Here is a 15,398-nt window from a genome sequence, read left to right on the forward strand (position 1 = left end):
AAACAAAATAAAGGAAATAAACATAATAGTAACACAAATCACAAAGGTGTTATAAATACTACTTTATCCGTCTCAAATATAATATTGTTTCACCCTATAATTATGATATTGAATCCTTCAAGATGTCTCAGTTGGTTTGGAGGGTGACTATCCATACGAACGATCTGGATCGATCCCCTCACAATGTCTTTTGAGTCGAATATGTCGCATATGAATTGACTAATGCGATTTACATTCTCTGTGAAAGGTTTACATAGTGCTTAGTAATTACAGATTATCTTAGGATTTCAAAAAAATATATATATATATATACGAATATTGACTTATGCTTCACCAATTTATTTCACAACAATTTAAGTCGCAAGTAAAATAGGATGAGACGTTGATGGAACCAACGTGTTAGTGATTGTACACGGAGGATTATATTATGGACAACTTTAATTTCCATGAGTAATCAACATTAGTGATAAACTATTTCTAAATAATAATTTTTATCTCTACATCATGGCAATCCCTGTTATAGATTTAATTCTATGTGACGTTGTTGTACGATTTTAATTAAAATGATTAAGCATGGATACTGCGTTAATCTAACGGAATGCCTAACTTGGTGAAAAGGGACCAAATAAGAAAATGCGTGATGGAAAAAAATTAATCCTTTTTTGCCACACTCCAAAGCTCAAATGTTATTGAATTTATGTTATGTTTTTATAGTATTTTTTATAAAAATATATTTTAATTAATACTTTTTAATTAAAAATGGAAAAGAAATTAGTTTATTTTAAAATAAAAAAATGTTATGAACTTTTTCGGCCAAATTTTCTGATCATTTGATTATTATTTTTTTCAGTTGGAGATTTGTCTACGATATATATATTAAATAAACGTCGAGTCCTATTAAATTTTCAATCGGTCTTTAAGAATATTATTCTCCTCAATGCATTTGAGGTAATAAAGTATATCTTTCTAAGATAGAATAATTTGCTCACCAGTCTAGCCATACCACAAACTCTAATGAACAACTTACGAATCACTCGACAGACAACAATAAATCACACAAGATTAATTTTTAGAAAAATGCAAGAAGAAGAAGATCTGTTTGTACATTAAAAAAAAAAAAGAAGAGAAAATCACTTTATTTATGATTAACAAAAACTATGATTAACAAAAACTAGTATGACTATGTGCTTATTGTGGTTTATCGAAAAATAAATAAAAATAACAGTCCATAGAAAAATTTCATAACTTATCAGAAAAGTCATAATTCAGTCAGTGTCAACAGATGCTATTCAAATTGCATCTTTATCTTCATGTCTTTTCGAAAAGAAAAAAAATATTTCATTTCTCAGACACATTCTTTAAAATCCAACAAAAATATTATCTCGATTTAATTAAGTTATGTAATTTTATCTAGATTAATATTATTATACTCCCTCATTTCATTATTGTTTGTCATGTTTCAATTTTTAGAGTCAAAATATATGTATTTTGATTAACATTTTAAGATTTAATTTTTCATCATATTGATATGCAAAAAATTACAATTTATAAAAATTTTCATATAGTTTTTGAATATCTAAATTTTTAGTTTAAAATATCAAATTAATATAATCTAATTTAACTTTAAAAGTTAATCAAATTGACTTTAAAAAGTAAAACATGACAAATAAAAGTGAACGGAAGAAATACTGTTAAATCAATGCTAAATTAACACGGTCACCCACTTGAGTCACTTTTTCCTTTTTATTTCCGAGTGACATATGAAAATGCACACTAATTCCATTCCCTCTGGTGTTTTCACTATTATAAATAAGAGAACCAGATCGCTATAACGTATACTTTTCTCTTCTTATAATTATTAGCTCATAATTTACTTATAATTACTGTTTAATAGCCATTTTTAAACATCTTCTTTTTCAGAATTGCATTTGCATGGCCACTAATTTACAGAAACGTGGACTGGTAAGCTTGGGGAAACGATTTGTGAACAAGATAACTTATTCAACTTCTCGAAATTCTGCCAACTCATCATCTACTACACTCTCCGGCAGGTATACTCTGAACCAGCAGCGGTTCAAGCATATTAATAGCCTAAAATAAAAATTAAATAAACTTTAAATTTAAATTGTTAATAATTTTATATAATTGATTTCTTTTAGTTTTCCATTGATAATATAATCATTTTTATTTTAAATTATTTTTCATGAGATATAATATTCCAAATATATCAAATTTCTTCAATCTGAATTTTGAATTTACAAATTTTGAATTCTTATAAACATCAACTTGTACTATTTTGGATTAATACTTATTTATACGTATAAAATAAAATTTTGATTACAGTTACTAAGTTCTACCTTAGCCGAACCTGTAACTTTCTCTCTAACTCTGCCCTTGATCAGTTCGAGTTAATTACTTTCAATTTGCTTTTTTTTTTAAATCTAATTATGTGATGTGCAGGAATGTGGTGCACACGTCAGTGTATGACAAGAATATAGAGGAATATGTGTCATCGTGGGTACCTGATGAAGTAATCGAGATAGAATCGGACAAATACAAGTACTGGACTCCTCATCCCCAAACAGGGGTATTTGGGCCAGCTACTGATCACATTATAAAATACGGTGAATATGGTTCTCAATTCTCCACGGTAGATTCTGTGTTGGAACAAAAGACATTTTTTCGTGATTTTGAGGATCTGGAGAAGCCTAGTTATCCTTAAGTTTCACAAAACATCACAACAGAAAATACTACTAGCAGGGAAGGTGAAAGAGGTGTTTCGTTTGTTGTGTTCTATGAATATGTGATATGTTTAGTTAATTAATGGAAGTATAATATGGAGTATGTATAGAATAAAACTAGCTACTCTGTGTGGGCTGCTTTTATATGATCATATGGTGCAATACATACTATCAAACTTCTCTGTAATATCGTTTGTTTGTCCAAATTAAAAAAAAAAGGTTAGTATTGTATAAAGAATATGTAATAGAACATAAGATTAAAAGTTGGTTCCAAGAAGCTAACTATTGTAAAAATGAAATACTGTTATAAATGATGACTGTTATAGAGAGCTAACAACAATAAAATAACCTTCTGGCTAGCTTAATTGGATTATTGTAAAGAATACTCCCACTAGTTAGTACTAGAGCTATCAATATGAATTATTCCACCTCATCCGAGCTAATTTATACAAGTTTTGATATTTTACGAGTTAGAATGAGCTAGTTCATTTTTGGTGTGAGCCAGAAAATGGTCGGACATGGCCTACAAGCTTGTTGGGTCAGTGCACTTTTTTAAAAATTATATTTTCTATAACTATTAAATCCAATTTTAAATTAAACTAAATAGAAATATTAACCTAATTGTTTTGAGTTTGGACACTCTTTAATTTTAAATTTTAATATTATATTATATTTTTTAGTTAATTTTTATCGACCCACGAGTCGACCCTACGTACCTATATTTCTCAAGCTCTACAAATCAACAGACTTATTGTTGAATCCATCCCATTTTTTGGTCAACTTTAGCTATTCAATTGGTACAAGCAATTGTTAAAAAGGAATAGTAAGTGGAGTTGAAAAGAAAAGATTTGGTAGTTGGCAAATTGGTAAGATTTGCAACCATTTTTGACTTTGCTATATTTACCTATGTCATTAATGACATAAGCATGGTTTTATCCTTCTATAAATAGAGCATTCTTGCTCATTTGTAGAACACACCAAGTTAGAGAGAAAAACCATTTTGAGAGCAAAGTGAGGGATTCCATAGACTATACAAGGAAATAGTCTGTGAAGAAAAATAGAGTGTGAGCGATATTTTAGTAAGACGGAAACCAAAAGAGTGTTGTTCCTTTTGAGTGTGTAGTAGTCACTTTGAGTATTGTATTCGTGACTACACATTGTAAAATTCCTTACTATAGTAATATCAGTTGCTCCTCTTGGCTCGTGGTTTTTTCCCTTATTCAGAAGGGTTTCCACGTAAAATTCTTGGTGTCGTTATTTTCCCATTTTATTTCCATTACTTTTACCATATATATTTTTGTGCTTGTCCGCGTTTTCCCAACACTTATTCAGGCCGGACTAAAAAGCCTTTTTTTTAAATGCGGAGAAGGGTCATATTTACCCCTGTACTCTTAGAAAAGGGTCATATTCGCCATTCTTCATACTTTTTTGATAAATTTACCCTTGTCATCCAACTTTAAAGTCATATTTACCCTTCATCCGTTAAATCTCCATGTTTTCACATAAAATTATTTATGTTAAGCCTATGCGGATTTTATTTTTATATAATTAAATCTAAATATTATTAAAATTATTTAACTTGCTCCATACATTAAACCCAATCCACTAATCAAAATAAAATCCAACTTGATTCTTCTCTAAAAAAATTTATGGGCATCTCTATTGAAACAAACGAAAAATATTATATAGAATCTCCTCTTTTACATGAGACAACACTCTACTTTAAAACTAATACAAATTTTAGCATTCAATTTGATATTTTTGTTAAGTAAATAAAAGCCAACTATTATCGCTAATCTTGACGAATAAAATTGATTAATCTGCATTTTATTTAAAAAAATAAGTAGAATTTCACAAACATTTTACATGTGCTCTGTCTTCTCGATTATTTCAGAAGTGAAAAATGTGAAGTGAGGTTCAACAACGGAGATAAGTGATTTAAGTTGGTTTTTGGTAGGTATCAATGGTGAAAGCTCCGATGGTATTTCAATTTTTCGATTACAATCACATTAACCCATCTGTCCATATAAATATAAAGCCCAAACCCATGATAGTTAAAGACTTGTTCCTGGGTTCATTAGTGGATGGGGTTTAATACAATGAGGGTGGGTTTAAATGAAATTAATAATATTTTAATTTAATTAGATAAAAATAAAATCCACACATGCATAACATAAAAAATATTAAGTAAAAATATGGAGATTTAATGAAAGGAGGGTAAATATGGCTTTAAAGTTTGATGACAAGGGCAAATATATCAAAAGAGTACGACGAATGGCAAGTATAACCCTTTTCTAAGAGTGCAAGGACAAATATGACCCTTTTCCCTTTTAAATGAACTCCAAAAATTTTAGTCCAACTCTATTAAATTTCAGATTAGATCAGGTCAGCTCAACGAACCTAACTCATATTGACGGCTCTAATTAGTCCTATATAAATGGATTGTTGGGACATGACACACCCTTTAATAAAGATATTTAAAGACATTAATTAATTAAAGCGTAATTTTGTCAATATTATACTTTTGATTCTTACCGGGATCTAGATAGGCAGTGATGTGAATTTTGAGTTAGTGCAACTTGAAAATCTGGGAGAACATAACCGATAAGTATGTGCACAATAATTAAATAATTAAAATTTCTGTTTTTATCACTAGACTGTCTGTCTTTGTTGTTTGAAGAGTGTTCAATTTATAATATATTCAGATACTATATTTTGCCTATATATTCGATATAATTTTTCAAAACAAAGAGCGTTCATCTGACTATCTTTACTAGGCTGTAGCTCCGCCACAGGTTGTAATTGTTTGTAGTTTGAAGTCTTTGTGTGAATAAAAGTTGAAATTGAAATTTCTTGGTATTTACAAACATACATTGAACTACTAAACAAACAAAGGATCAAGTATTCCTTGGAAAAATTAGGGAGGTCATAATTCTCACATACAAGCTGAGATTTTGATTGATGAATCGTGTATTTCATTATTTACAAGGGTTAAAACATTATGCACCACAGCAATAAGGTGACAAAAAGTATAGCGACTTTTTAAGAAGAGGGATATGATAACTGGAATAGGTAAAACAATAGTAAATATTTTGCATTCAACAACCAAATACAGAATACCATAACACATTTATTTTCTAGGAAATCATTTTCCATGGAAGATGACTTCTATCACACGAAAAAACAACAAACATGAAAAAGAAATAGTAACATTTTCTAATCAAAGAAGTGCATTTTTAGCTGATTGGTTCAGTTGGAATTCTTCTTCACCCAAAGGCACAATTGTCTGACATCCAACACCCGCAGCAATCTTCAATACTTGTACTAATAACTTCTCATTAAGAAACTGCTCCGCGAATAAACAAGGCCATGTGATTCAAGGTACACCAGCACTAATCCCTTCAACAGTTGAATTCCAACCACAATGAGTCAAGAATCCACCAACTGCAGGGTGTGATAGAATTAGTACTTGTGGTGACCATCCGCTTATGAAAAGCCCTCTTTCTTTTGTTCTTTCCTCAAATACATTTGTCGATATCCACTCCTCAATTGGTGCTTGTCCTTCCCCTGTTTTTATGACTAAAATGAATGGATAACCTGATGCTTCCAGGCCTAAAGCAAGCTCCACAAACTGTACTTCTGTACAACGACCGAGGCTGCCAAAACAGGCATACACAAGAGTCTCAGGCTCCCAAGAATCAAGCCATTTCTTCAAACTGTCCTCTTGGTCAAACGAAGCCTTATTCCCTCTCTGAACTTTATCAAGATCGTCATCGTTATAAGAGATAAAGGTCCAATGCACCAAACTCTACCATTTTTAAGTTTTCAGAATTTGTCTACATACCTTTGTTCCAACTCCTCGAAAGTATTGATCACAACCCCATATGCTCTTTTTTCAGCTGCTCTTATTTTGTCACGAATATCTTGTATGAAAACTGCTCCTGCTGGATTGAAATGTGGAGGCAGCTGAGCTTTTGTGACTTCAATTCTATCTGGCAAATCAGGTATGACAAAAGTCCCTGATTCAGGAATTTTGTTTTGATCCCTCAAAATGTACATATTATGCATACACATTTGAGTAAAACAACTCATTCCATCAAAAACAATTCTTGGAATCTGAAACTTATCAGCTGTATCAGCTGTCCAAGCAACATATGCATCAGAAATAATGCAACTCGGTTTAGGCTTCATCTCTTCAAGTAATTTTTCAGCCTGTTCTTGCAGCATATCAATTGCAGCAAAGAACTGTCTTCGATAGTTCAGACCAGGCACATCATTATGGTTTTTCGCACCCCTCTGGCAGTCCTGCTTCCTTACCTTTAAACTCGAGCTCCACTACCCCAATGAGGAATCCAGAATGAATGGCACGATCAATCGCTGCAGTGAATCTGGCGGCACTTAGAGCTGTCGTGACTAACGTGACTGTCACTCCTTGCTGCGCTAACAATTTAGCCATGTCCGCCAGGGGTATGAGGTGACTTGTAGAAAGTAAAGGTATCACAACAAAGTTCAGCTCTGCTAATGCTGGCACTGTTGTCATCTTTACTCAATAAGAACTGAAAAGGCTATAGTTTGTTGAGTAGTTTTGCTCCTTCAAGTTTTTCAAAAAATGAGTACTTGTGATATCCATCAAACTCCAGCAGTTAATATTTAAGTGCAAATTCTACACCTCAGAAAACTCTTCACCACATATTTGTGAAGAGTTATTATGTCATTTAGACGCTCATGACATGATAAAGAATTGGTTATTTATATGATGATAAAGTTAGGGGAAAAAGGAGCAAAATGAAAGACAAGTCCCATTAACAGTCAGAATTTCGTGTCACATGTGTATAGGTGAGAGAAATCCTATAATTGCCAGGCAGTACATTTCATTTTAGAAGGGGACTTGCTATATCAATTATTGAGTCATGGTAATGAAGAGGAGAATTTTTGTGCTTATATTCATTGCTATGCCATTTGAGTTCGTTGGAGTTCTGTAATTTGTATGGCCGCGGTTATAATTTTCTTAAGACCACACAAGTAACTTGTGGGCTCAAACTAATTGTTAAACAGTATAACACACTATAATTATCAAAAAGTACATTCCATACTACTAGTGCATTTTCAATTCAAGATTTGTTGAGTTGGAATTCTTGTATTTCTTTGATTAGAAGTATTAAACTAAGATGAGAAGATCCATCATTTTCTATTGCCTTTTTTGCAATTTGTCCAACTTCTTTCGCTCTTTCTCTCCTATCGTTTCCTTCTTTCTCTTTGTTCATCACTTTTTTAATGGCTTTAGTCACTTCTTCTTTGTTCACTTGGACTTCAGGTTTCTCTTCCTCTCCCAAATGCATAACTCCTTGACATCCAACACTCACACCTGTTTTTAAGACATGCACTAAGAATCTCTCGTTCAGAAACTGTTCGGAAAATAAAGGCCAAGTGATCATAGGCACATTAGCAGTGATCCCCTCGAGGGTCGAATTCCAACCACAATGAGTTAAGAACCCTCCAATAGCAGGATGTGATAGGATCAATACTTGTGGTGCCCAGCCACGGATCAAAAGCCCTCTTTCTTTTGTTCTTTTCTCAAATCTATTTTTCGATACCCAGTCCTCTATTGGTGCTTGTCCTTCCCCTGTTTTTATGACTAAAATGAATGGACAACCTGATTCTTCCAGGCCTAAAGCTAGCTCAACAAATTGTACAATTGTAATACGGCCGAGACTCCCAAGACATGCATAGACAACAGACTCAGGCTGCCAAGAATCAAGCCATTTGTTTAAACTGTCCTCCTTGTCAACTGACGTCTTATTCCCTCTCTGAGCTTTATCTAGATTGTCATTGTTACATAGAGACAAAGGTCCAATACACCAAACTCTTCCATTTCTAAGTTTTCGGAATTCATCAACGTACCTTTGTTCCAACTCCTCGAAAGTATTGATTACAACCCCATAGGCTCTTGTTTCAGCTGCTCGTATTTTGTCTCGAATATCTTGTATGCAATGTTTTCCTGGATTGAATACTCCAGGCAGCTGACCTTTGCTTACTTCAATTCTATCTGGCAAATCAGGGATGACAAAAGGCCCTGATTCAGGAATTTCGTTTTTATCCTTCATGACGTACAAATTATGCATACATAATTGAGTGAAACAACTCATTCCGTCAAAAATAATTCTTGGAATCTGAAACTTATCAGCTGTCTCAGCTGTCCAAGCAATATGAGTATCACAAATAATACAACTTGGCTTAGGCTTCATCTGTTCAAGCAATATTTCAGCTTGGTCTTGTAGCATATCAATTGCAGCAAAGAAATTTCTTCGAAATGCTAGAGCTGGCAGAAGATCCGCACTTTCACATCCCTCAGGCAGTCCTACTTCCTTGGCTGGAAACTGGAGTTCAAGTACCCGAATGAGTAGTCCAGAACCAATGACACGATCAATTACTGCAGTGAATCGGATAGCATTGAGGGGCGTCATGGCTAGAGTGACAGTAACGCCTCTCCCTGCTAACAATTTTGCCATGTCCACCATGGGTATGATGTGACTTGCAGCAAGTAATGGTATCAAAACAAAGTTTAACTCTGTTTCTGCAACCATCTTTAATATGATTCAGTTGCAAATGAAGAAAGATGAAATGTACTTTTATATTATATTAGTAGTGTTAGTACTTCTTAATGTTATGATGTAAGGGCTTACATCTGCACTAAGTTAATCATGTAGCCTCAAGTGTAGTAGTCCATTACGGCACTTCGAGCAATTATATAAGTAATCAAGAAATTCTGACCATATGCAATTCGACATTTCATGAGATAAGTCAGCTAACAAAGTTGAATGAGCACCAGTAAAATTTACTTAATTGGGATATGTTGTAGTGCGTGTTGAATTTTGGCAAAGTTACATTATGAGACAACAGTTCCTTTTATGTGGCAATACAGTCACCAATCACTTAATTATCATATCATATATTATTATAAGAGGGAACAAAAAAAGTTAAAAGTGAATTACAATTTTACCCTTACTATAAATTAAAATGTTATAAAAGCATTTAATTATTTAGTTTAAATATTAAATTGTATCATTTTAATAAAAATGTAGATGACTTTTGCATTGCCTTAAATTAATTCTTAATTAAAATATAAATAAATAATTAAATGTTTGGAATGTGAAAAGATATATTTTAATTGTACATGTTTATCCCAGAATAATTAATGACATATGAAAAGAGTGACCCTCCATTTATTCGATTAATGCCACTGATTTTATTTATTTGATTTATTATTACTAAGATATTAAAAGTGTGTTACTATATATGATGAATTAGTAATAAATTATTAAGATGACTTGTGATTACCTCATTTATTACTAATTACAATGATTTGTGTTTTTCATCTTTTTAATTATTCATTCAAAATAGACTAGATTCCAAGTTCAAAGCAATAATTATTAGTGGTAATGTTAATTCTCTTATTAAGTTTAACTACGATTTGTATTTTTCATCTTTCCATCTATCTATATATTAAAGACTATTATTTAGAACTGAAAAATATAGAATTTAAACAGAAATTTTTACTACTATTTAAGAACTAGGTGATAACCATTGAAAAATAAAAGAAATTGGCATTCAACTTATAATTAAAAAACTATTTCATCTATGATAGGCAAAAAAGCCATGAAAAAATAGAATACATGAGGTGGGGAGAAGAACTTGAAGACTTCTTTTTAGACATGCCTAAGTCGGTAAGTCCTCATATCTCTTTCGATATATATTCTCCATCACGAAGATTATTGTTGTTTCTAATTTCTTTTGCATTTCTAATAAACTCATTGTGGTGTTGTATTCTTGTAGCTATTATTATGAGCTTTTGAAATAGATGTATGTATGAAGTTCAGTGTTTAACTTATATATTTGTCAGTTTTATATTTTAAATGTAATTGCTTTTAATCTTGTATAATTTTGATAGCACTGTCTTTTAATTTTAGAACCTTACTTAAATAATGTAAATATTTCACTCTATCGTTTCTCATTAAAATAAAATAGGCAATCTTATCAATAAGTGAGCATGTATTTTTAATATTCATTTATGGCTATAAAAGGTTATCACTGATATTTAGATCATAAAAAGACTTATACAAAGTTAAAGAAGACTATATTATATTAATTAATTTCACATACTTTTTGCTTGAAGCCAGATGCGTAATTCGTTTTTATTTATTTTTGTTGATACATGAAATATGATTGGTAAAATTTAATATTGTTGATTTAAACATTTTCTATTTGATAGCACAATTTTTTTAAATTATATAACAATAGTAAAAATTAAACGTGCAACGCACGTTGTCAGAAACTAGTATTATTATAAGTGGGAAGCTCCTAACCTCAAAGAATTACCATTTTATCCTTCACTTAAATAAAGTTGAATTACCATTTTATCCTTCACTTAAATATTTTTTCTATTATTTAAAATGTAAAAATATTTTTAATAAATAATTAGATAATAAACTTTTAAGTAATAATGTTATAATGAGAGATAAATAGTCATCAAATGAAGTTCAAACATTTCAAAACATCTCTTATTTAATTTTAAGTTAAAGAATTTGAAGAGTTCCATTGATAAAATTATATATCTGATTTTTCCAACAAAATACATTATTTTGATGTCTTCTCATGACAATAGCATGTGAATTGATTTATCTCACAAAATTCTTCTCCAAATTTTTCATGTTTCTTTTGATCAATATATTTTAGACATATATGTATATAGAATTATAGATGGAACTAATATTACATGTTTTGTTTCATTCTTTTCATCAAAAATTTATGTTTTTAACGCAACAGGTGATAAATAATTATAGAGAGTTTTTCATTTGGACAAAAAATCTGCTCAACATTCATGAGGTAGAACAAACCTACTTGTGTGTGAAAGAATATGTATGTTGTTTCGTTAATTTATTGGCGGTAAATTCTTGAAGAATATAGTATCTGAATTAGAATTTAATCATTTCAGTGCATTCGAGGCATTCTTCAAGAAGGTTAAAGGCGTCATGGGCATCTATTTGTTGTTTGGTACGTATCATTTTTCATTTCAATGTTGCATATTTTTACTTAGTTCATTTGTTTGTTACATTCAATTTTTCGGTTGAAGGAAGGTAAATTGACTACTTTTTCTTAAATAATGGCAATGAAAAAGAAAATAAAAATTTTCATTTACATATCTGATGTACAAATCTTCTTTTAAAGATTATGTTTGTTATAACAAGAGTATTATCATGTAGTGAACACTCTAGGTTATTGGATAAGAGAATTGAATAATTTATGTAATTAATTTTTACTCATAATTAAATCTACAAAAATTAGCATGCATTATATTTAATGTGCTTTTTAAGAATTTATAAATGATTTACTACTTGTATGAAAATTAAATCATGGTGTGATTTCATATTTGTAAATAAATACCCCTAATAACGAAAAACGAGAAAGCATTGAAGAAGAAAAACGATATTGCTAAATATTTTTATATTCTGCAACTTTATGTTTTTATTGATTAAATTTAGAACTTATTATTTCATTTATTCTATCTAGAAAAAAAGTAGTTGGATAAAAAATCTCATAGATTCTTTATACTCATTTTAAGGAGTATATACTCCTTTTAATTTTTAAACATTAAAACAATATTATTAATAATCTTTATACTTTTTTTAAAAAAATGTGTATTGACTGATATAGGTAAACGAGCGGAGGGCGAGTCCAGAAATTAATATTATTTTTATTATAAGTGAGAAGATCTTAACTTTAAAACAGGATTATGATTCTACCCTTTTACTAATTAAAATATTATTGAAGAAATAATTAATAAAATATTACTTAAATAATACTTATATGGTATTAATCCATTATGTTTCTAGGTAGGATTAATTAAAGAAATATTTAATTTATTTTTTATTCTAAAATAGAGTTCGATAGATGAAGTGTTTCGTAACTACAAAAGGCAGTAAATTATATTCAAAATATCCTTTAACATTAAAGAACAAAAATGTCCTTTGAATTACCATACACCTTAATATGGCACATATTTAGATTTTAGTAAGAAACTTTACATATTCCAACTTTAAACAATCTAATTCTCATAGACGTTATGTATATCATCAATTTTTAAATGACTTTACAATTCCAAACTTGTAACTATAAATACCAAAAAATTATCTTCAAAATCACTTTATATTAATGCATACACTTAGTTATTCCGATGTATNGAGAATGAACGTGATAAAATAGAATGTTTACTCTTTTCTTTTTTTTTATGGAAAAAAAAGGTGAAACATATAATATTAGATTAATGGTGGATAAGTTATGTATGACAAAATTAAATTTTATATAAAAATAGTAGTTATTCATAAATATCCTGATTTTTAAAATTTAAATAATAAAACTTTTTACATCTNCTGCTCTTGTTAATTATTGAGGAAGTTCTTCTATTCTTATAAACTAGAACTATTTCTCTCTTTAATTTTTGTTATTTAAAAGTTTTAGAATTCNGTAATACAATACTTAAAACACATTCATTAAAAAAGTTGAAAGGTTTTATTTTCCTTCACTCAAAGTTAATCTTACACTATCTAGCATTATTCTACCAATAAAACGGAACTATCAAGAAATTTAATTTAGATAGTTGTTATTTTTCCTTTTAGCTTTGCAAACTTATTTTTTGAATTACAAACAACGTTTATTTTATTAATTTCTCATATTATTATCTCGATGCATTCACTTGGAGGTCAGAAAATTGGAGTGTCACAATTAGTAGTAAAACAAAGTAAGAAATCTCAATTAGACATATTTTATTATTTAGTAGTATTATCTTTTAAGAAATAATACACTCGTGGGTTACACGCGCAAAGCGCGTGCCCGGAGACTAGTACTTTATATAAAACTCATTGTTGAAAGTTGAAACTGGCAAAATTAATATATATATAACTGTGTCTTGACTGTATTCGTGTACAAAAAATAATGGATGATCTTAGTAGTTCAGTTGATTGGTTGTCTGAATTTTCACCCGTGAGGGTTTGATTCTTCACTTTCTAATCCCTTCCCCAATTTCGCTTGCGCTACCAAAAACATAAAAATCAAAGAAAGTACACTGCGTACTTGTGCATAATCATTTTAAGCTAATTGGTTAAGTTGAACTCTTGTACTTCTTTGATTAGTAGTGTCAAACTGAGATGAGAAGATCCACCTTCTTCTATAGCTTTTTTTGCCATTTCTCCAACTTCTTTGGCTCTTATTCTCCTATTATTTGCTTTTTTCTCTTTGTCCATCACTTCTTTTATGGCTTTCGTCATTTCTTCTTTGCTCACTTGGACTTCATATTTCTCTTCCTCACCGAAATGCACAACTTCCTGAGATCCAACACTCACGCCCGTCTTCAAGACATGTACTAAAAATCTCTCGTTTAAAAACTGCTCCGCGAATAAAGGCCAAGTGATCATAGGCACACCAGCACCAATCCCTTCAAGGGACGAATTCCAACCACAATGAGTCAAGAACCCACCAATCGCAGAGTGTGATAGAATTACTACTTGTGGTGCCCAGCCCCGGATCAAAAGCCCTCTCTCTTTTGTTCTTTCTTCAAATTTATTTTCCGATATCCATTCCTCTATTGGTGCTTGTCTTTCCCCTGATTTTACGACTAAAATAAATGGATAACCTGATGCTTCCAGGCCTAAAGCCAGCTCCACGAATTGTACAACTGTGGTCTGACTAAGGCTTCCCAAACACGCATACACAACAGACTCAGGCTGCCATGAATCAAGCCATTTCTTCAAACGTTCCTCTTCGTCAAATGACGTCTTATTCCCTCTCTGCGCTTTATCTAGACTCTCATTGTTACAGAGAGACAAAGGACCTACACACCAAACTCTACCATTTTTAAGTTTTCTGAATTCATCAACATAATTTTCTTCCAACTCCGCAAAAGTATTGATTATAACCCCATAGGCACTTATTTCAGCTGCTCGTATTTTGTCTCGAAAGTCTTGCACGTGAAGTGGCGGGGGATTAAACGCTCCAGGTAGCTGAACTTTAGTTACTTCAATTCTATCAGGCAAATCAGGGATCACAAAATGCCCTGATTCAGGGATTCTGTTTTGATCCTTCATGATATACAAATTATGCATACACAACTGATTGAAACAACTCATTCCATCAAAAATAATTCTCGGAATCTGAAACTTATCAGCTGTTTCAGCTGTCCAAGCAATATGCATATCGGAAATAATGCAACTCGGCTTAGGCTGAATCTCTTGAAGCAATTTTTCAGCTTGGTCTTGTAACATATCAATTGCAGTAAAGAAATTTCTTCGATAAGCTAGACCGGGGAGAAGATCGACACTTTCACATCCCTCTGGCAATCCCGCTTCCTTGGCTGGAAAACGGAGATGAAGTACCCGAATGAGGAGTCCAGAATCAATGGCGCGATCAATTACTGCAGTAAATCGGATAGCATTAAGAGGCGTCATGACTAAAGTGACAATCACGCCTCTTTGTGCTAACAATTTGGCAATGTCTACCATGGGTATGATGTGACTTACAGCAAGTAATGGTACCAAAACAAAATTTAGCTCTTCTATTCTTGACTCGCAAGCCATTTTTAGTAAGAACTCAACTGAAATATATGTA

General features: G+C 31.2%; 3 protein-coding genes and 1 pseudogene across 3 annotated transcripts; 1 reads left to right on the plus strand and 3 right to left on the minus strand.

Annotated features, from left to right (window-relative positions):
* The first annotated feature begins 1,733 nt into the window (after nt 1–1,733).
* LOC107021762 (late embryogenesis abundant protein At5g17165-like) lies at nt 1,734–3,035 on the plus strand. The gene is made up of 3 exons (XM_015222470.2): nt 1,734–1,833; nt 1,921–2,051; nt 2,461–3,035. The coding sequence occupies exons 2-3, from the start codon at nt 1,933–1,935 to the stop codon at nt 2,720–2,722; spliced, it is 381 nt and encodes a 126-aa protein (XP_015077956.1). The 5' UTR covers nt 1,734–1,833; nt 1,921–1,932; the 3' UTR covers nt 2,723–3,035.
* Nucleotides 3,036–5,810: 2,775 nt separating this feature from the next.
* LOC107022470 lies at nt 5,811–7,384 on the minus strand (annotated as a pseudogene).
* A 357-nt stretch (nt 7,385–7,741) lies between these two features.
* LOC107021835 (UDP-glycosyltransferase 73C4-like) lies at nt 7,742–9,361 on the minus strand. Its single transcript, XM_015222554.2, has one exon. It carries the CDS (start codon nt 9,323–9,325, stop codon nt 7,853–7,855), a length of 1,473 nt encoding a protein of 490 aa, XP_015078040.1. The 5' UTR covers nt 9,326–9,361; the 3' UTR covers nt 7,742–7,852.
* Nucleotides 9,362–13,474: 4,113 nt separating this feature from the next.
* LOC107022697 (UDP-glycosyltransferase 73C3-like) lies at nt 13,475–15,396 on the minus strand. Its single transcript, XM_015223294.2, has one exon. It carries the CDS (start codon nt 15,365–15,367, stop codon nt 13,889–13,891), a length of 1,479 nt encoding a protein of 492 aa, XP_015078780.1. The 5' UTR covers nt 15,368–15,396; the 3' UTR covers nt 13,475–13,888.
* Nucleotides 15,397–15,398: the final 2 nt, after the last annotated feature.

The sequence above is a fragment of the Solanum pennellii genome, chromosome 6 (assembly GCF_001406875.1).
Source record: "Solanum pennellii chromosome 6, SPENNV200".
NCBI classification, from domain to species: Eukaryota; Viridiplantae; Streptophyta; class Magnoliopsida; order Solanales; family Solanaceae; genus Solanum; species Solanum pennellii.